The 23,449-nt window shown below is 37.1% G+C and overlaps 2 protein-coding genes across 2 annotated transcripts in view; both read right to left on the bottom strand.

Annotated features, from left to right (window-relative positions):
* Positions 1-6,687, bottom strand: part of LOC105387003 (probable G-protein coupled receptor No18) — an 87,882-nt gene extending 81,195 nt beyond the window's left edge. Inside the window, exon 1 of the mRNA XM_038111544.2 lies at positions 6,495-6,687. The gene's annotated coding sequence lies outside the window, so the exon portion shown is untranslated. The remainder of the gene's footprint in view (positions 1-6,494) is intronic.
* A 14,422-nt stretch (positions 6,688-21,109) lies between these two features.
* LOC105398297 lies at positions 21,110-22,579 on the bottom strand. The gene is made up of 4 exons (XM_048630483.1): positions 22,510-22,579; positions 22,228-22,386; positions 21,497-21,693; positions 21,110-21,301 (listed from the first exon to the last, which is right to left on the bottom strand). Exons 1-4 carry the CDS (start codon positions 22,565-22,567, stop codon positions 21,110-21,112), a joined length of 606 nt encoding a protein of 201 aa, XP_048486440.1. The 5' UTR covers positions 22,568-22,579.
* Between the last annotated feature and the right edge of the window lie 870 nt (positions 22,580-23,449).

Below are 23,449 nucleotides of genomic sequence, written 5' to 3'. Positions count from 1 at the left end.
GGGGGAATAATCTTTGAAAAGTTACAGGTAGGTTACCTATCGGCATAAATCGGCTATAGTAAGCCGAAAGGGGGTCATACTTAATGACTCATGTTTTACGACTTTTGGAAATTATATTTTTGCAAATTTTCTCACAGTAGGTATATCCTTGCCTGAAGTCCTAAGGTAAGTACATGATATTTTCATATATGTTTTTAAATTAGGTATTTGAACATTTTCCTGCACACAACGACATCGAAGATCGACTCTTTCAAGCTAGAATGTCTCATTCACTTTATAAAAGTGAATGGTCAATGGAGATACCAAAAGTTCAGCAAAAGTGGAAAGATTTAGCTAACGGCTAGCAAGTTGGTGTAAACTTCACGTGGGATCTCGGATTTATGGTCCCTTCGTGCCTCTCCGCTTGTGTACCATGTAGCCGGCGTTCTCAAGATTATGTACATTCAGCAAAAGAGACATCTATGCCACCGCAGCGCATACTGTTTGATCCTAACACTTCTTCTTTTTCTTATCGTGTATGATGTATACTTAAGTAATGATTTGTGAATCTCATTAAGAGTTGTGTGATATGATTGCTAATTTGGGTCCAGCCAGACTCGTCCCATTCCACACTCGACCCGGCCACACTCGACCCGAATTTCTAAAATACGATAAGGTCTAGGTACTTTTGTTGAAATGTATGAAATGTACTGTCAGCAAGAGTTTTTTTACTGAAATTATAGTTAGGTGTTTTATGTGCTGATTAATTCAAACAAAAGTAATAATTTGTACTTTTAATCATTTATTTACCATTTTCTATAAACATTATTAGTAGGTAACATATGTTTTGAATTATAAACGTAATAAGAAATAATAAATATTAACAAAATAAGTAACTATTAATAATTAAGTATGTGTGCTAAAATCACAGTTACACAAAATATCTTTACAATGAAATATGTATAAAATCCTTTTTATAAAATCCGTTTGCTGTTTATAAAATTATAATTACTTCGCAGTAGCCCTTGCTTATCAAATGTATAAATTACAGTACAAGTAAGTGCGCGAAAGAGATGGATGCAGGCCATCCAAATCTTGACCATTGTTATCGATAACCCGTTTATTTCAGGCTAAAACAATGAGAAGGGTAAACTACCTCTCTCCGTTACTGAGGTCAAACTTAGGCTAGTTTAGTCAACATATTTCTTAAATTTAAGTGATAATCACTTTATATGCAATCAATTAAGAAATCCATAAACATTTTCTGTCGACTGTACTTTGCGATAAGAAAAAAAATACAAACAAAAATGAACCTTATCGAAATTATGAAATTCGGGTCGAGTGTGGAATGGGACGAGTCTGGCTGGACCCGCTAATTTTGCCGGGTTATGAAATCACAGAGGTGAAAATTGAAAATATACCTACCTATAAATGATCCCAATGAATGAACCTCATCCAAAGTTGTAGGTACTTATTATGATTTCAAATAAAGTATGTAGGTAGGTATAATGAATGCTAAATTTAAAATAACAGAATGAAAATTAATACATATAACGCTCAGAATAACCAACTCGATTCAATACTAATGCGAAGATTTTTTTAGTCTATGTTAGGTGTCAGATTAGACATTTCCATTGCCCTGCATTGCCACAAAATAAAGTTGAAGTTGAATTGAAAGTGTTTTTATAATTTACAAAAGCTCTTATTTGTGCGTTCTATCAAGGCATAATTATATTGAATTTAAGAAACGAAAAACGAAAATGGAAGATCCGTACGCTAAAAGCCGGTTCACGTAAGCTCTAGCCCGATCTTCAAAGCTATACTCACATTATTTAATGCTTTAATAAAGGATAATACACCAAGTAAAGTACTGATACGAAGTTGATTCAAATGCTCCTATAAAAAATAAATATTATTAGGTATCTAGAGAGAGTGTCAACCAAAGGTTTTCCCTTTCTAATTCGCATCGACCAATAATTTGCCGCTGACTCACCAGTTGAACATCTCTGCATCATGAGAAACTGTATAGGTACTTACATCGGTAGTATCGGTACCTACTGAAACATACAAAAATGTGCTGTATTTTAGAAAACTGTTGCAAATTGCTGTTTAACTCTTCATTGTGTTCTGAATGTTGTAGAAATGCTTGTGAAAAATGTGGCTGTGACTGTAACATATATTCTTGAACATCCATTGGTCCAGCTTTGAATATTCCTCATTTGTAAAAGATAAACCCCTACCCCTAACCCAACATCCTCCATAGGCAGTTCACAGGTCATGCCTAGTTGTCCAAATGTTCTTTTATAGTTATTTTTACTAATTTTTCTGTTTTATTTGTATTAAAAATATGTTGTATGCTAGCAACCTGTCGTAGATTATTTTGCCGCCATGTGGTATGGTAAATTGTTGGAGGGATTTCTGTGATCCTAATAATCCTACGTAAGATTTTTATTTATGTGGTGGAAATGTTTGAAGATATTGTCGAAGCATTTTTATTCTTTTAATTTAAACAGTGTGGGATAATAGGTCCTTAATAAATAAAATATAGTTAAATATATTTTTCATAGCAACAACTGCTAGCTATAATAATAATAATAATAAATCCATTTATTTCAGGTAATTTTTCATAATTACAAAAATAACCCATAGTTGTTGTTAGTAACAATAGCCCTTATTTCTATGTTAGTAAGTTATATAAGTAACAAATAGAATTATATCAATTCTTGCACTTTGAAGCTTATTTAAAAAAATGTATTATTAAATTGCTGAAGAATAAAATCACTGCTAGTAGTATTAGTAGGTAGTAGTAAAGCCTTATGGGCGTTACAAAGGCTGACCTCTAAAAATCCTCAGAAGAATAACACACGCTTTCTTAAAGATCGTTCACACAGTGCGAGCTGCTGCCTGGCCAGTAGACAGCTACGTAGCTCTAAACGACTCGCCTTTGCTGTCTAAACGACACCGAGTCCCAGTCCGAGTCGAGTCGCGGCGTAGCACATAAAAAACACGGGTTCCACTCACAGCCGGTCCGGCTGGCACTGGCGAGCTACTGCCGAACGCGTCCAAACGATGCGAGCGACGGCCGAGCCGCTGCCATGGGCGAGTTGCTGCCGGCGAGACGGCGAGTGAAAACAAAAAATGTTGAAGTAACTCGGATGCGAGCTACTGAAGAACTCGCACGTACGATTTATGGCTCGTTGACACAGTGCGAGCTGCTGCCTGGCCAGTAGACAGCTACTCGGTTTGTGTACTCGTACGCCAGTAGCTCGGCTCGCCTTTGCTGTCTACACGACACCCAGTCCTAGTGCGAGTCGAGTCGCGGCGTAATAACACAAAAAACACGGATTCCACTCACAACTGTCCAGCTGGCACTGGCGAGCTACTGCCGCACGCGACCAAACGATGCGAGCGACGGCCGAGCCGCTGTCATGGCGAGCGGCCGGGCGAGCAGGCGAGTGCAAACAAAAAATCGCCCTACGACTACATCGACCAACTCGCACGTACGAGTTACTCGTAAGTTTTGTCCAAACAGTGCGAGTTACTGCAGTGCAGCTACTCGGAAGGCTGACTCGTACGCTAGCTCGCACTGTGTAAACTAGCCATTACGCTACGTGCGAGTCAGCGTTCCGAGATACTGCAGTGCAGCTACTCGGAAGGCTGACTCGTACGCTAGCTCGCACTGTGTAAAATAGCCATTATCTTATTATAAAATTGTTGTGACGGCTGTGCAGTGTGCATTCTCCACCCCTCATACACAGATTATAATTTATCAATTACACAAAACCTACACAAAACCTGGTACTAGTTATTATTCTGTGTCAAAACCAATGACGAAGCGAAGGAATAAATTCCTTCGTTATTGATCAAAACTTACCATGAACGTCAAAACGACAACGAATCAAATCAAATCTAACCACAACCAAACTCTAAAACCATTGTAAATCTAAAAGAATTAATAAATTTTAATATGAAAACAAAAAAACTTTTACTGATTGCTACAAACAATTACTTGGAGTAATAGCACAGCTTCCATACAGTAATAGTTACACATAATTACAAACTTATTATGTTGTGCATTATAGTAGACTTATGTAAAGCATTATGTTAATCCCCCATGTGTTCAGATTGTTGCAGAAATGCTTGTGAACGGTGTGGATTTTTAACGTTATATGATACGTGAATAAACTATCTATTATCTTAGATGAGTTTAAGGTTTTCCTTGCAGTACGGGGAATCTTTGAAAAGTTACAGGTAGGCTACCTATCGGCATTAATCGGCTTTGTAAACCGAAAAGGGGTGACTCCAAGGTAAAGTACTTACATGATATTTTCAAATATGTTTTTCAATTATTTGAACATTTTCCTGCAAACAACGACATCGACAGTGCCTCTTTTAAGATAGTAGGTACCTAGATCTCATTCGCTTTATAAAAGTGAATGGTCAATGGAGATACCAAAAGTACAGCTAAAGTGGAAAGATTTAGCTAACGGCTAGTAAGTTGGTGTAAACTTCACGTGGGATCTCGGATTTATGGTCCCTTCGTGCCTCTCCGCTTGTGTACCATGTAGCCGGCGTTCTCAAGATTATGTATAGTCAGAAAAAGAGACATCTATGCCACCGCAACGCAAACTGACCCTCTAGTACGGGTTTTGATGAAAACGAAAAAAGTTTACGTTTTCTCCTGTCATCTACATACATTATGCGTCAAAAGTTTCATGATAGTTTCCATTAGAGGCGCCACTTAGTATGCGAGAAAACGTAAACTTTTATAGTTTTCGACACACAATCAAACCTGTACTAGACCTGCTGTTTGATCCTAACACTGGCAAAAGGAACTTTAATGTCGGCATTAAATGTGTTGCTGTCTCGCATTGACGGTATATGGACAGAAAGCATTCGTAGATTTAATGCCGACATAAGTGAAATGTTCCATTCTGCTACTCGGCGTATGACTAATAATGTAAATAGATGAATCAAATACTTAATAATATTTTATCGGTACACACAATCATATCAATATGTTAAGTATTTTTAGTTATTAGATATTTATTTGTTGTTTTTTTTAATTTATTTATTTAGTGTATGTACTGTTTAAGTAGTATATATTTTATGTTTATATATACTTGCACCACAACTACCTCACAATCATATAGACTTACTCTCTTCCATCCAAAGGTTGTCTGGTAGAGATTGCTATAAGCAATAAGGCCGCCTCTTTGTACTGTTTTATTTTTTAAGTTTTGTTTTTTTTTTGTAATTTTTGTTTTTGGTGCAAATAAAGTGTTTTGTATTGTATTGTATTTTTATGTGACGTAGCACCGTTGATCCAAAAATTTTTGTGTTTGAGCTGACGCTGGGGTGGTATACATGTCTCTTTTGCTAACTGTACAATGTTGCCGGCTGTTCTCAAGATTATGGTCGTTAGTCCGAACTGAGGGTAGCTGCGAAGTTTGGACGCGTGAAAGATGTGTTTGAGTCTACGTGAATGGGGATTACTGAGTATTTATTTTTAAACTTAATCATATTAGGGGACATCTTAAACACGAACATCCAACCCCAAGCTAGGCAGAGCCTGTCACATGGCTATCGGATAGCTGATATAGATAGATACATATTATTACACTCGCGAGCAATGAAAAAGTTCCATTTGCAAAATTCCGGCACTAAAATAGCCTAATTATTTAATAAAAAAATTAAACATAATATTTACGTTTTTGGTTGGTTACACACACACACACACACACACACACACACTCACGCCTTGTACTAATGTACTCCCTTGCAGGGTAGGCAGAGGTGCATTGCAATTGGTTGGAAATTTAAATATAAATATGTGGGGACATCTCACACACGGCCAACCGACCCCAAGCTAGGCAGTACCTGTGTTATGGGTGTCGGACAGCTAATATATCTACACAAATACATAGATAGATAGATACTAAATATAAATATCAACACCTAAGACCCGAGTACAAATATCTGTCTTTTAAACAAATATCTGCCCAAGCCGGGAATCGAACCCGGGACCTTCGGCATAGCAGTCAGGGCCACTAACCACTACGCCATTCGACCGTCAATATTCTGATACCCTGTAGCGATGACTTCAACATTGCAGACGGTGTCATTAAGCTAGCTTTTTCCGTTTAGGAGTAGGTTGGTGGTTGGACTTATAGTGGAACTTTTTCAGTCATCGTTAATACACATAGAACAACGCGGGTTCATACTCAATGTTAATACACGTACAACAACACTACATCATTCGGTCGTTAAATAATAACGCATTTTTTAATTAAGTATACATATTTTTTGTTTTCACACATTACCTATGTGATGAGACTGAAGTAACTGTGTTAACCATTGTTATAATTAACAATAAATTTGAAGAGGTACCTATTTTAAATGTTTTGGCACCTTTACCACGGTTATTTACCTACAAATAACTAAACAGATATCACATCAAGTACAATCGCGTAATTTCATTAAAAAAACTATGTATTATTAATTAAGTCACTTACCGGACATGAACAGAAAACTCTAAATACTTAACAAAACTTTTAATGTTGTTATTATTATTTTAACCGGTTCACTTTTAAAGACACTTTCCACTTTGAACTTTACAACACGCGCAGACGACCGAGTCGTAAAATATTTGGAGCTGCAAGACACGTCAGCTCACCCCCACGCCTGAATCGCAACTGACGTGAAGTATGAAACTGAAAACAAATGAACCTAGGCATAGAATTTTAAGCTCAGATCTGCAAGCACATTCATAAGTTCATATTACCATAGGTTATACCTTTAAAAACCCCCGACATTAACACTAACACAGTTGCATAACTTTTGAACGGCTAAGCCGATTTAGATATGATAAGTATGGCTCAGAAAACTCGGGGTGAGACCTATCCTGTGACGTAAAAAAAACGAATCGTTCCGCCGTTTCGGAGCTACGCTCCACAGACAGAGACACAGATAAGCTAAACTTACAACTCCCCTCTTTTTTGTCGGGGGCTAAAAAGGGCTATGAAGAATGCGTTGGCTTTGCAAATTTCCGAGTTTGGGGAAAAATTGTAACTAAGTCAAGTTGTTTCAGTTGTAAAACGAAGTATTTCATGCAGCAGAAGGCTTTTTAATGGGAAGGCAATTAGGAGGCGTATTTATGTGCCTTAGCTTCTATCGTTTCATGTCACGTTAAGCCGTTAATCCTTATCCTTAGAGAGATAGCGTTGCTATTTTATAAAGATCACCAGTAGTTTTGTTAGATTTCTGTTTGTCATTGAACAAAAGGTTTTCAAATTGACCCCCTGAGCCGGTGGTAGCTCAGTCGGCTAAGTGCCCGTTTCCCATGACAGAGATGCGGGTTCGAATCCCGGCGCTGACATGTACCAATGAGTTCTTTTAACTTAAGTACAATGTATACCATCGCTCTTACGGTGAAGGAAAACATCGTGAGGAAACCAGCATATCTAGAATTAGCACATCTAGATACGGGACCCACCAAACCGCAGTGGACCAGCGTGGTGGGAAATGGTCAAAGCTTAGGAAGGCAGTTTAGACCTTGGGGATATGCACAAAGGTTCCACTCGAGAGAGCCAGGTGCAAGTACTTACATCCCCACAGAGAATAGAATAGAATGGAATGGATTATCACTTCTTCAACAACCTCTAAAACTAGAGATACCTATTTACCACACTTCTAATAATTTTATTATAGTTTTATAATTATGTTTTCGTGGAATTTAAAATGATTTATCCCATTTACTAGGCATAATTAATCGTGTTTCCTTTTACTATTTACAATGTTTCAAATTGCGATTATTTCTTGAAATTAACAAATTTTATCACTTTAATTAAGGGTCTGCAATAGGGAATCGAGGGTTGGCATTGTCATAGAATTATGTAGTAAATGATGCTCTACAGCCTTGAAAAAAATCACACAGGTAGTTGAAGAGTCTAGCTAGGTGCTGAATCATTCGAATTTAAGTAAATGATTATGGATAACTGTAAATTAATTTCAGAATATCAAGAAAAACCAGTCAATCACACTCCCGTATTGTAACAACTGTGTCGTAATTATTAAGAATTTTCATATGATTTTTATCATATTATAAAGTTAAAGGCTTGGACTAGGCGCTAAATACCTTGTTTTTTAAAAAACACACACTTATTTTGTGTAAATTAATCCCAAACTTGAGCAATTTTTTTCCCTCAAATCTTCATACAAATATCTATGGCGGCTTTCTGTGTTATAAAATCATAAACACAAGTGACGTTTGACTCAGTTGGCCGCTGGCCTCCAAAGAAGGGTCACGTCGGTTTAGGCAGCACTGACAGCTCGCGATCTTATCGTGTACAGATACAAAATCACTGCACATTGGTTATCATTGCACTTTTTCAACTTTTATGACACCAACATAATTTGATTTGAAATTGAGGAAGCATAATTCTTCCAGTATATTCAATACATTAAATTAAATTAGATAGTGTGCAATATTCTCGTGATATTACAGTCTCGTAAAGGTCTGATGAGGAGCAGGAATATAGCGAATGGATCTAAGTGATGACAATACGCACGAACATTAGGTTAGGGATCAAAAATACAGTCTCTTGGTGCTGGTTGAGGTATGGTCTCGTGAGGATCTGATGAGGGCAGTAACACGGTGGTGGCTCAATTTTATTTCAAAGATGTTAATAGCTAAAAGCATCGAGTTTGGGCTATTAAGTATGTTTTTCAGAGAGAGAGAAAGAGATTTTGTTTTTCCTCTGGATGTGTTAGGTTTACTGGGTTTACTAAGTTCATTCTGTTAATGGCATCAAGTTGTTATGTGTTCATAAGTAATAATTATTTATTAACAAAATGCTGTTGATTCTCCACGACAATGTAAAAATAAAATAAATAAAAATAAATTCGTAACGTAAAATTGTCAATGACGGAATTTCTTCTATAGACAGTAGCCACAAAAAAACAAACGATAGATGGCGTGATTTGAAGATAAAGATACATTTTTTCGACACATAGACAGCAAAAACAAAAAAATACAGATTTAAAGAAAAGAAACACATACTTATACAAAACAACAAAGAAAAAAAAAGGATACACATCAAAATAACTGGAAAAAATATAAGCCCCAATTTACTTGTGTGGGACAGGGAGTACCATAATATTTTTTTTGGGGTACTCCCCATCTATGCGAAATATAAGCTTGATATCTTTACCCGTTTCTGAGAAAAAGGGCGGTGACAGACAGTCAGTCAGACAGACGGAAAACAAAGAGATCCTATAACGGTTGCTTTTTTTCTTTTGACGTTCGAAACCCTAAAATTAAGTAAAAATATTATGCTGCCAAAAAATTTACTTACAGGTATTGAAAAAGCGGTATATAAACAAATTATACCAGCAGAGGGTTCACCATTTAGCTGAATGTTACTTAGAAAACGGCCTTGAGTGGCGGTCAAGTTGGTCCCCGCCTGCGATACTTTCCATTAACATTGGGACTCGTTTTCATGTTTTTAGCGTACAGTCAGGTTTTTAGTTTTTTATAATTGTATTTTTTTATTTGTAACTTTTTAGTTGTTTTTATTTTATGAAATTTTACGTCGGTAGGTAGTTCATGATCATTTTTTATTTCAATAATTTTCGTGTTGTTATTTAAATACCTTCAATATGCATATTTTTGTAATGTGAAAATCAAGTCCTTTCATTTGATACCTTACACGGCAAAGTTGAATTATTATTTTTTCGATCATCACGTTATGTCCTCAAGAGGGCGCTATGTACATTTTAATGGGACGTCACATAGCCTATAGCCATCGCGCCATCAATACGCTTCTAACAATACCTCATACATCAAAATCTATCAAGCCGTTTAGGCTACAGGAGGGAACAAAGAAACAGACAAACATACATACAGGGTGTCCCAAAAGTCAACGTCATCCCTAAAAGGGCTGATAGGTCAGCTCATGAGAGGCCAGAATATCACAATATGACCTTAGTAAAAACTCGATAATTTTCGAGATATTGACACTTTTATAAATTTGCTGAAAATCGACACCTTGGATCAGTTTTTTGCGTGCTGCCGGTACAAAAATCCATATTGTTAGAATTTGTTTGGTGTTGCATCACCCTGTATAGCCCTGCTATTGATCGCAGTCAAAAAAAATACCGAGTAATGCTGTATGTTTAAAAAAAACACAGTTTTCAAAGTCATAAAAGGTAATCGTATTTTTTTATAAACAACTTTGACTCTACATACTGTAAAAAAAATATACGACGCAAACCTGGCACCTAATTTGAAAAGATTGCTCATTTAATGTAGTTTCCAAAATGGTATGAAAAGTTGCTATTGTATCAATGAACAAAAAAGTTATTGCTATTTTAGTACAAAATGACCTCGATGTAAAATTGTTTGAAGGAAATTTATCTGACTGAATTTATTAAGGGTAAATCATGTTGGAATGAGTAATAGTAAAATAGGTGGTGGGGTCAGCCGTGGCAACATAGATGACGCAAAAATTGCTAAGAAAAAACTTATAAAACATATTTTGCGTTTTTTACACCTTTTTTAAAAAAAACAAACATTTATTGACTTTTATTTTTATTTCTCAAAATTATAACACCACATTATTATATTAAGTACATAATCAGCAAAAAATAATACTTATTAATGGTCATAATCATAATTTTGAGAGTTTGGTTTTGTTTAACAATAACTTTTAAATAAATAACAAGTAATTAGAGGTAATGTTCATGACAAACTGATCTGTCCCTTTTCTGGATACTGTGGGTGTACAATGTACACGTGTAAGCGTTTTACTTGTACAATATCACACATTAGCACTACTCAGGAATGTACGTTACCATGTGCTACATTTATGGGGAATGTGGAGTTGCTATAGTCCACTTTTCTCGAGAAAGATACTCAAAATGCGTTTTTTTTAATTCTGTGACAACGTTGTCTCTTTTCCCACTCCCGGCCACACCTCTCTCTACTTTTACTCATTCCAACATGACTTAGACCTAATAAATTCAGTCTGATAAATTTCCTTCAAACAATTTTACATCGAGGTCGTTTTGTACTAAAATAGCAATAACTTTTTTGTTTATTGAAACAATTGCAACGTTTCATACCATTTTGGAAACTGCATTAAATGAGCAATCTTTTCAAATTAGGTGCCAGGTTTGCGTGGTATATTTTTTTTACAGTATGTAGAGTCAAAGTTGTTTATAAAAAAATACGATTACCTTTTATGACTTTGAAAACCGTGTTTTTTTTAAACATACAGCATTACTCGATATTTTTTTGACTGCGATCAATAGCAGGGCTATACAGGGTGATGCAACACCAAACAAATTCTAACAATATGGATTTTTGTACCGGCAGCACGCAAAAAACTGATCCAAGGTGTCGATTTTCAGCAAATTTATAAAAGTGTCAATATCTCGAAAATTATCGAGTTTTTACTAAGGTCATATTGTGATATTCTGGCCTCTCATGAGCTGACCTATCAGCCCTTTAAGGGATGACGTTGACTTTTGGGACACCCTGTATATACATACATACAATCAAAAAACATTACCCTCCTCCTTCGGCAGTCGGGTAAAAAGGAGTAAGACAGGGGGTCATTCTGAACTTTTGCTCTACGAGTTTTGGAAATTAACAAAAAAAAACCTTTTTCATAGAAACTTTGTAGGACATGTGACTTTTTACCATGGAAAACGAATATTTTTTTTCGCGAATTTGCAAATCTCGTAGAACAAAAGTTGTTCAGAATGACCCCTTGAGTCATCCCCTTTTGGCTTAGTATAGCCCTTTTGCGACACTATGTATTTACTTTGCTTTGTCGTCGGGGTTCAGTTGGCTGGAGGATGCCCGAAACTTATTATCTACACTTTAATACTTTTAGTTACCTTTCTACAAGTAAATACCACATTTGTTTGAGAAAGCTAATCGGGTTCCGAGTATAGAGTAAAGTGGCACCCCTATTAATTTCTACTCTTTCCTGGTGCCTACCAGTGTAAGTAAGAATTATACTTACTTACCCTAAAATCACCCAAAATGTACTTGAACATAATTGTCAATAAAGTTGGCGAGTAAAAGTTTATCGACCCACTGTGCAAACTTACATGTGTGCGTGTCACTGCGTGTGCTGTGTGAAGAGCATTGAAAACCCAAAATTGGCGCGGCACGTCACCCTGTACGGGCCCTTAAAGACTACCGCTGTAATTAAGACACAGTAATTATTTTGTTTATCAAGAGAGTGAGTTTGTTAGAAGCAATTATTTAATCTTTGTGAGTTCAACACTTGATTACAGAACATCAACTTGCGAACACCATAAGTACATGTATTGTATTTTAACCCTCAAATTCATAGAACGTATTGTAAATTTACAATACTGTTAACATTTAGGGCAAAACACCCAGTAACTGACCACCTTAAGGGAGTTGTTCCAGTAATTTATCTGTAGCGGGCTCAATTCTTATCGCTTATTAAATCCGATTTTTGTTTTAGAAACTAGAATAACAGAGCTACATTCCTGAGTAAATAGCAAACATGTAGAAGTTACTCATTTTTTTATATATTTTTGCAAACAAAAAGTAGTGATTTTCCCAGTAACTGACCACTAAAATCTAGTAACTGACCACACTCGATGCCAGTAACTGACCACCAATTTAAAATGGTTTAAAAATGGAATTATGATTAAATCTTATTATTATTTATTTATTTTATTACTTCATGTAATAGTACCGATCCTCTAGTCTCTTTTAATGTATGACACATCACTTTTGCTCAAGGTTTCTTAACTGAAAAGTGCATTAAATTAATTAATCAGATTAATGCATAATTTAAATAATATCTTATCCTAATAATCAACCATTTATTTATTAAAAACACAAGTTTATGCATTTTTGTTAAATACTAAAAACAAAGGAATAAACACACATGCACATATTCTATTCTATTCTATTCTCTGTGGGGGTGTAAGTACCTGCACCTGGCTCTCTCGAATGGAACCTTTGTGCATATCCCCAAGGTCTAAACTGCCTAAAATGCACATAGTGAACACGCATTTTAAATTTACAGCTTTCAGGGAGATTAATTGGCCCCAATGTAGTACCTTCAGATAAATCACAGAAAGGGCGATTTTGTTTGTCCGGAACAAGCCAGGATCAGTGGGACAGGCCCATGAAGCATTCATGGTGCCAGAAACGAGCATTTTCTTAAATATAAAGTAGCGAATCCAAGCGCTAAAACCGGTCTTTTCCATATTCGGTATCAACTGATGAGGAGGAGGAATCGTGGCGGATTGTATTGTCCGCCTGGGAAAACATAAATTCCCCGCCGGAAAAGTAGGCCCTTTCCCCGCCGGTCCTTTCAAGGATGTAGGACCAGAGACAGATGGTTTTTATTATTGCTGAAACCCCACCCAGAGACTTTCAGTGCGGCTAAAAGAGTCATTGAGGCTAGCCATTGTAATTATGACCGAATCAGATATTGGGGGTTAGTTTTTCAGGATACAAAGATGGATGCCTTGACGAACGGGATTTCAATGACTTTGTTGAGGATTCAACTGGAATATTTAGGATGCTGTTGAAACGTGCTTTCGTAGGTAAGTATTTGGCCAAAGACAGGAGTAGTCATTTCTGCAAGGGGTACAGGGAATCTTTGCCTCGTTGAAGAGGCGTCACTGAAGCAGAACATCGCTGTACTTTCTGCATTTTCCACTGCTGGACTAATGTGTCTGCCAATGATAGTATAGCGTTGCCAGTGGATTCCGGATAGTTGTGGTATCGGTTCCAAATGGCTGGTCGTGGTAACAACTTATAGAAGAATGCCCCATTTCTTGTGTGCCGATTTTACCGTTCTGTTTGAAATCCTCTGGCCGTTCATAATGCAATTGAAGGGCGTGTTGGTGCACCGCCTGAGGCTGAGCTGCTAGCATTGTAGTGATGCTTTCTTTTTCCTATTTTGCTGAAGTGGCTTTGCCTGTCTTTGGAAAAATGTGGAGGCGCGTTTCGTCGGTAACGTATATTCGGGTTGGGTCATTAAAAGCGTCATTGAGGTCTTGTTTGCCAAGTGCTTTTGTGCTCGGGGAACCAATTTCATCTGGTTCACAAGCGCTGGCATTTTTTAGGTTCGCCTTCAGCTGTTCTGAAGATAGCATTTGAGTATCTTTTCATAGAGTGAGATGGTGAAAGCCATTTGTCTCCTGGTCTTGCATTCTTGAAGGGACTGCTCCAAGGTTTATCTTTAAGGAAAAATTGTGACATCTGTCTTTATCCTGGAGAATCCACATTATTCTAGGCTGATAGTATGCTCCACTAGCGTTTTTATCTTCCTCATCAGCTAATACCGAATCTGGAACAAACTGGGACTTTGTGTTTGAATTCTCTTTATTTTAAAAGGTGCTTGCATGTCACCCTGAATTATTTTGGAATGTCTTGTTGATCCTAGTTTGTCTCAGACAAGTGGAATTGCCTTTTCTATACTTTTTTTGCTATTTTGGCGCTTCTTCATCTCGCTGAAAGCTGTAAAAATATATCATATATAATAATACCAGTAACTGACCACCAATTTACCCAATAACTGACCACCTATGTCAGTAAATGGAAGGAGTGAAGATAGAATGCTCATATTTGGACACAAGAAAATGGCACATATGAGCTTTAATATTACGTTCTTATTTTGCCTAAATTCAGCTTCAACCAAAAATCCCAATAACCGACATAGGTGGTCAGTTATTGGAAAATCGCCGTTTCGTCGTCCAGTAACTGTCCACCCCATTAAAAACAATCAAACGGGAAATAACAAGCTGAATCTTATCAAAAACGTAATCTTTATAATTCAATCTATATGGTATATTTTTTTCTTTCAATGATTTCAATTTTTTTCATGGTAAATTTTACGATCAAAAAATTCACTTACCTTAACAAATACGTTAGTCACAACTGCAATTTACTCGGTACGCGCGCCAACTGAACTTTTTCGATCGCTCACTATCCATCTGTTGGCGGCTGGCAAAATCTTTTGTATCAGTAATGCTCTCAATGAACCACAAAATAGACTGGATGTTCACTAGATGGCCCTGCTTGGCTATTTTCCTTATTTATCGGAGTTGAAGAGGAAGGTGGTCAGTTACTGGCACATGGTCAGTTACTGGGTGTTTTGCCCTACTCTTAAACACACGAGTTTCGATTCTTTACGTCACTGAAAAGGTTGAAATTCGTATATCACAACATTCACAACATCAATTTTAAACCTATTGTAAAGTGTCAAATTTTTTATGAATTTGGGGGTAAATCATTGTTTACATATCATTTTCTCAATAAAATGCAAAGCTAGCGTTTTAGTTAAATATATTTATTTTAACAATCTGTAACTAAGTAGGTATTTATAGTAATCATGAGAAATGCCCATATTACATATTTTTCCGGCCAGGATTGAAGTAGGCCGATATTTTAAATACTTTATGATGATGTAGGGCAAAACACCCAGTAACTGACCATGTGCCAGTAACTGACCACCTTCCTCTTCAACTCCAATAAATAAGAAAAATAGCCAAGCAGGGCCATCCAGTGAACATCCAGTCTATTTTGTGGTTCATTGAGAGCATTACTGATACAAAAGATTTTGCCAGCCGCCAACAGATGGATAGTGAGCGATCGAAAAAGTTCAGTTGGCGCGCGAACCGAGTAAATTGCAGTTGTGACTAACGTATTTGTTAAGGTAAGTGAATTTTTTGATCGTAAAATTTACCATGAAAAAAATTGAAATCATTGAAAGAAAAAAATATACCATATAGATTGAATTATAAAGATTGCGTTTTTGATAAGATTCAGCTTGTTATTTCCCGTTTGACTGTTTTTAATGGGGTGGACAGTTACTGGACGACGAAACGGCGATTTTCCAATAACTGACCACCTATGTCGGTTATTGGGATTTTTGGTTGAAGCTGAATTTAGGCAAAATAAGAACGTAATATTAAAGCTCATATGTGCCATTTTCTTGTGTCAAAATATGAGCATTCTATCTTCACTCCTTCCATTTACTGACATAGGTGGTCAGTTATTGGGTAAATTGGTGGTCAGTTACTGGTATTATTATATATGATATATTTTTACAGCTTTCAGCGAGATGAAGAAGCGCCAAAATAGCAAAAAAAGTATAGAAAAGGCAATTCCACTTGTCTGAGACAAACTAGGATCAACAAGACATTCCAAAATAATTCAGGGTGACATGCAAGCACATTTTAAAATAAAGAGAATTCAAACACAAAGTCCAAGTTTGTTCCAGATTCGGTATTAGCTGATGAGGAAGATAAAAACGCTAGTGGAGCATACTATCAGCCTAGGATAATGTTGATTCTCCAGGATAAAGATAGATGTCACAATTTTTCCTTAAAGATAATCCTTGGAGCAGTCCCTTCAAGAATGCAAGACCAGGAGACAAATGGCTTTCACCATCTCACTCTATGAAAAGATACTCAAATGCTATCTTCAGAACAGCTGAAGGCGTACCTAACAAATGCCAGCGCTTGTGAACCAGATGAAATTGGTTTCCCGAGCACAAAAGCACTTGGCGAACAAGACCTCAATGACGCTATTAATGACCCAACCCGAATATACGTTACCGACGAAACGCGCCTCCACATTTTTCCAAAGACAGGCAAAGCCACTTCAGCAAAATAGGAAAAAGAAAGCATCACTACAATGCTAGCAGCTCAGCCTCAGCCGGTGCACCAACACGCCCTTCAATGGTATTATGAACGGCCAGAGGATTTCAAACAGAACGGTAAAATCGGCACACAAGAAATGGGGCATTCTTCTATAAGTTGTTACCACGACCAACACCCCAGCCATTTGGAACCGATACCACAACTATCCGGAATCCACTGGCAACGCTATACTATCATTGGCAGACACATCAGTCCAGCAGCGGAAAATGCAGAAAGTACAGCGATGTTCTGCTTCAGTGACGCCTCTTCAACGAGGCAAAGATTGAGGCAAACACTGTAAAAAAACTGTAATCAATACCTACCTACCTATGTTATACAAATAAAGAATTTTGAATTTTGAATTTGAATTTGAAAGATTCCCTGTCCCCCTTGCAGAAATGACTACTCCTGTCTTTGGCCAAATACTTACCTGCGAAAGACGTTTCAACAGCATCCTAAATATTCCAGTTGAATCCTCAACAAAGTCATTGAAATCCCGTTCGTCAAGGCATCCATCCATCCATTCACATAATAAATATGTGAATGGATGGATGGATGCCTTGACGACTTATTTATTTATTTATTCATCATCCATTTGTATCCTGAAAATCTAACCCCCAATATCTGATTCGGTCATAATTACAATGGCTAGCCTCAATGACTCTTTTAGCCGCACTGAAAGTCTCTGGGTGGGGTTTCAGCAATAATGAAAACCATCTGTCTCTGGTCCTTCATCCTTGAAAGGACCGGCGGGGAAAGGGCCTACTTTTCCGGCGGGGAATTTATGTTTTCCCAGGCCGACAATACAATCCGCCACGATTCCTCCTCCTCATCAGTTGATACCGAATATGGAAAAGACCGGCTTTAGCGCTTGGATTCGCTACTTTATATTTAAGAAAATGCTCGTTTCTGGCACCATGCATGCTTCATGGGCCTGTCCCACTGATCCTGGCTTGTTCCGGACAAACAAAATCGCCCTTTCTGTGACTTATCTGAAGGTACTACATTGGGGCCAATTAATCTCCCTGAAAGCTGTAAATTTAAAATGCGTGTTCACTATGTGCATGTGTGTCATGTCCTTTGTTTTTAGTATTTAACAAAAATGCATAAACTTGTGTTTTTAATAAATAAATGGTTGATTATTAGGATAAGATATTATTTAAATTATGCATTAATCTGATTAATTAATTTAATGCACTTTTCAGTTAAGAAACCTTGAGCAAAAGTGATGTGTCACACATTAAAAGAGACCAGAGGATCGGTACTATTACATGAAGTAATCAAATAAATAAATAATAATAAGATTTAATCATAATTCCATTTTTAAACCATTTTAAATTGGTGGTCAGTTACTGGCATCGAGTGTGGTCAGTTACTAGATTTTAGTGGTCAGCTACTGGGAAAATCACTACTTTTTGTATGCAAAAATATATAAAAAAATGAGTAACTTATACACGTTTGCTATTTACTCAGGAATGTAGCTCTGTTATTCTAGTTTCTAAAACAAAAATCGGATTTAATAAGCAATAAGAATTGAGCCCGCTACAGATAAATTACTGGAACAACTCCCTTAAGGTGGTCAGTTACTGGGTGTTTTGCCCTATGATAAAAGAGCTTAACCGGATAAACACAAAGTACCAATAATAATGAAAGTTTGCCAAAGTCACACTTACCTACTTCAGTCTTTAATAATATTGTGGGGACATCTCACACACGGCCATCCGACTCCAAGCTAGGCAGAGCCTGTGTTATGGGTATCGGCTGATATAATCTACACAAATATAAATAGATAGATACATATTAAATATAAATATCAACACCCAAGACCCGAGTACAAATATCTGTCTTTAAACAAATATCTGCCCCAGCCGGGAATCGAACCCGGGACCTCCGGCATAGCAGTCAGGGCTGACCGACTTAAATTAAGTACCACATCCACTATAAGCCTGTATTTTTTACAATTGGAAGACAAAATAAAACGGCTGAGGAAGTGTGGTCTTCCTTTGAAACCTTTTCAGGCAATATCGTGTAATTCTTTGAACGTCGACTATATCTTGGTCCACACAATACGTCCCCTAACGTGACCCTTACTGTACTTCATTTAAAAACTACAATTGCTTGAGATATGGGACTTTATAAATGGAAGGTATGGGATTATCACCGCTGAAATAAAAGTACGTGAGAAGAAAAACTTTTCCAGGCGTGGAGGCTAGTCCTACCTAGCTAGGGTACCTACGCGTCCGCTAGGTTCTAGGTAGGTATTAGTATTAGCTTTGGCAGTTTGTCGATTGTAAATCTATGAATTCTATGATGCCCCAATTTCTCCATAGTCGGTTATCTAACCAACAGGGATTGGTTCATCAATTATACGTCATCTTCATATAAAATTCTTGACAGATGTGTCAAAAGTCAACAACTAATACAGCCTGGTCATGCTCTAACCAACTATGGAGAAATTGGCACAGGCTGTTTTAATAGCGCGTGTCGCGTGCCCGCGTCCGTGTGATTATACCCAAAAAAAGGCAGATTTATCATTTAACACCAGTTTAATGCAAATAAAAATATTGTTGACAACTTTACTAATGCCGATAGCTAAGTACAGCCGCGCAACTAATTTCAAAATTAAAGTAATCTCTACAAACACGGGACGAAAACGGCCAACACACAATGAATGCGAAAAATATATAAAAGTATTTTCGTGGCACCCATTGTGTTTTCTATAGGGGCCATGTATTTTGCTACCAGAAACCCGATCAGGTTGAAAAACTGTCCGCGAGCGTCCATCCATAAGGCTCTATTGTCCAAACTCTCGGAAAACGGTATCCGGATCACTGGATTGTTCCTGAAATATGAGGGTTTCATGTACTTTCAGTTTTTGTTTTTTTACTAATTGAGTGTAATATTTATACAGGGTGGACATGGACACGGTGCGGCGATGCCATAATGGAGGAGAACGAACTTAAATAGGTGCTGAAAATAGAATATTTTACTGAAAGTAGACTTTATTTTAGGTAATTTCGATTTTAAAAGCAATACAAACTGCTCTTGAAGAATTTGACACAATCATGTCGTGTTATTTCTAAGTAAGTATAACTAATTGAAAGGGTCAATAATGAGATTAATTTTCTTTGAAGTAACATACCTACTTCCTAAATAAATGGAATGAAAATATCGCTATCAGTACTGTAAAGTCCAATATAGATCAAAACAATAGCGGCTAGAGGCAATGCGTTGAAAACATTAGTGACCACAGTCATTTCCATATTGAATCATTTTGAAATGACATGCCATGCCAAGCTGAAAATAAATGTACGAACAATTAATTTGATATTGGTTTAAATTCTTTATACATTAAAATATAACTGTATTACGATCATATTTATGCGAATTCATGAGACTACATGGATGGATTCGAAACAACGACATCTGAAATGGGACAAAGAGTCCTTATGCTTAATCGTGAATTCTCGACAGTTTTTTGTTTGTGAACAAAATAATATAAGGGAATGAATATGGACAAAGGTGTGCATTCTAACGAAAAACTCGTATTAAAACGGTGTCGGTGTTTGAATCTATTTCGAAATATAGAAAAACGATTGCGCAACGCAAAAACACGGTTGCAGTGAAACGAATAGAATATGAAACCGAAAATATGATTCATGATTGCAGCATCGACGGCATGAGGTGATAGGAGGGTTACTCTACAGGGTGTTGCAAAAATGGTATACCAAGCCGAAACCAGCATGTGCAGCATGTTATATCTATCCGAAACTGAAATCAGAATTACATAATTCGTGAAAATAAAAAAATATTTTCTATACAAACTTAGTTGGTCACGTGACTTTTTACTATGGAGAATGTTTTTTTTTCGCGAATTTTGAAATTTACCCTTTTTGCATACCATGTTCGTTCATACTATTTTCGGTTTCGAGCATATAATTATGGCAAAGAAACTTAAATATCTTATAAATGGTTAAATTTTGGATAATGTATTATAGAGTTCAATCGACTGGAAATGCCTTCCTCTATCACCTCCTGAAAGGATCCGGTCTACTTACCAATAACCCTGTATATGTTAAAAAGTCCGAGGTAATTTCGAAAGAATTGGTTGGCTTTGTCCTCTATTTCTTTGTAATGTTGTATAATTATCTTCATCCACTTCGACTGTTGTGCATTGTTTTAGTTAGCCGCGACACCGGTTCCGCTTCTTCTGTCCTGCGTGGCCAAAAGTAAATTAATTAAAAACTATTTAAGTAGGTATACAATTTGAATGATTTTTCTAGTCCTATCTTTTTTACAGACAACATCAATATTTTAAAGACTGCATGTTCGTATTGTATGTATGTATTAAATATGAATAGGATTAGGTAGAACGGAGAACGGAGATACCCAAATTAAGCACGAAAACTTAAAGTAAAACTTAACCTTGTGAAGAACAATAATATGATCTCTCGGGCAGGTAGTATGTGAGAATAAACGATGCGATGGCTGTAGACAGAGCCGTGAGGTTCAAACATCGGTTGTCCACGTAGGGACCGACGCTTAGGACTGTCGATATCGCCACAGTCATAGACACTTCAAACATAAGGCCCAACTCTTTATGGACTACTTTCTGAAAAGAGGAAAAACTGATCGTTCTGGTTTTCGCATACCACCTGAAGGTTGACCGGTAGAAAGTGCTTTTAGCATTAATTCCACCTTTTGTACACTACCATTATATTATATTTGTGAAAAAAAAGAAGAAAAATACTCGAATTGCGAGAAAAGACGTTAGCTTGTAACCAATTAAAATAACAGAAATACTAACACTAGCAACTTCAGCACCGGACACATGGAATGCAAACGCATCTGAGAATCCACACAACAGTCGCCCCAACATCACCATCCATGGCTGCTTAGCCAATAGAAGAATCGAATACGATATTATCCTTATCACCCCTGCCATTAATAAACTCTGCTTGCTTCCTATCCTTTCAGCTGTATTCAGCAGTAAAATGTAATAATCTGGAAGTAAATTAATATATGTATGTAACTCATGTGTAAGCTGAAAGTATAGTAAGCTAGTCATACTGCCGAAAACCGGTAGATAATATTCTCGAGTGTAAAGCACTTATAGGCAAATGCAGCGTGAGACACCGTCTAGCAACTGAAAGGCCTAGCACGGGTAGCAAGACGCTCACATCAAGACGTGATAAAGACGTCTCACTCGCTCTCGAGGCCGCGCGATGTGATGGACTGTGGTACAAAACTTTTCTCACAACTTGATGTCTTGCGACCCGTGGTAGGCCTTTCAGTTGCTAGACGGTGTCTCACGCTGCATTTGCCTATTACACTCGAGAATCTACCGCTCTTCGGCAGTATGACTAGCTCACTTTCAATTTTTCACCTTCTATTTCAGACAGAGCTTCGTGAAGGCCGAGGTCAGAGTTTTGCATGTGCAGTTGATTTGCAGTTTTGCAATCTTTCGGTCATCATCATTATCTAGAATCATATCATGTTAGTCCATTGACAAGGTTATGAAACCACGTGAATACCCACAAGCTAATCCACCAAGGAAGCCGATAGAAGCCACCGACGGCAACGTGGCTTCTGTCGTGATGAGTATACCCAGCGCCTGATGAGCCACATCCAGTAAGGTCACGAGAGTTGGCACAGACCACGAGACTCCAAGACCGGTGGTAAGGGTGTTTACGTTTACTGAAAAGGATAATAAAACTTATGGCTTAACGGATTATGATATAAAATTATTTGTCACTTTTTAGAGATTTTTGAAGAAGTAGCTTTTTTAAGTATGGTCCCTGAGGAAGTTTGGTACTTTACCAATTAATAGTACCAAATATTCTTGGAATGGGGGGGATTTTAATTGTTGCGGTATCATTTTTGTTACAAAATATAAATGAAAATATAATATTAATAAAAATCACACAAAACAATAAAAATAAACAATAGTTGCCCAAAAAAATACGATTAATGTCAGATAGCTAGAGAGTCGTACACAGATCATTGTTGGTGGAACCCTGAGTAGGTCTATGGTGGAACCATGGAAGTAATAAGTACCTACTTATAAGTCTCTTATAAGTAATTATTACTTCCATGGGTGGAGCCATTGGGTGGTACAAGGGTGGAACACTCGAGACCGCGTTATTCTATGGTGGTGTATGGTGGTAATAATACAAGGTTGAGATCTCTATTATTCTGGGTTACTTCCATAATGTCCTCAATAAAGACCCATCAGCTAAGTTGTAAGAGTTTCTAATGATTTTCTATAATACCTACTCTTTTTGTGGACATGCTCTCATGAACGTCGCAGCGTATAGTGCCCAAGTGTCGGGGTGGAGCCACACCAGACGGCTCGACCCTGAGGCACGTTCTGCCGAGCTGTTGGCTATCGCTTGTATAGACGAGTAAAGTTGTAACTAATACTTGTACTCCTATGGCACCCCAGAGGTGCCGGCAGCGGTTCTCCACTAAGAGTCCATAATAATATAATATCCATATAATAGACGAGTAATAATTAACATAATTATTTATTTTCATAACAAGATACTTCAGTACACCTTCATTTCAAACTGCAACAAAAATAACGTGATAATAATGATTTCGTTGGATGTTCTACAAAGAGATTTTTTTCCAATTAATATCTTTCGGTTCGTCAGATTTCCAATGGATTATCGAAGTTTTTCATAATGAATTCTGTAAACTAAAACCAGATCATACATTTTTCTTTGAAAAAAAAAACTATGCCTACCCGTTTTTTCAT

The sequence above is a fragment of the Plutella xylostella genome, chromosome 26, assembly GCF_932276165.1.
Source record: "Plutella xylostella chromosome 26, ilPluXylo3.1, whole genome shotgun sequence".
NCBI classification, from domain to species: Eukaryota; Metazoa; Arthropoda; class Insecta; order Lepidoptera; family Plutellidae; genus Plutella; species Plutella xylostella.
This window is presented reverse-complemented; position numbering and strand designations above follow the sequence as displayed.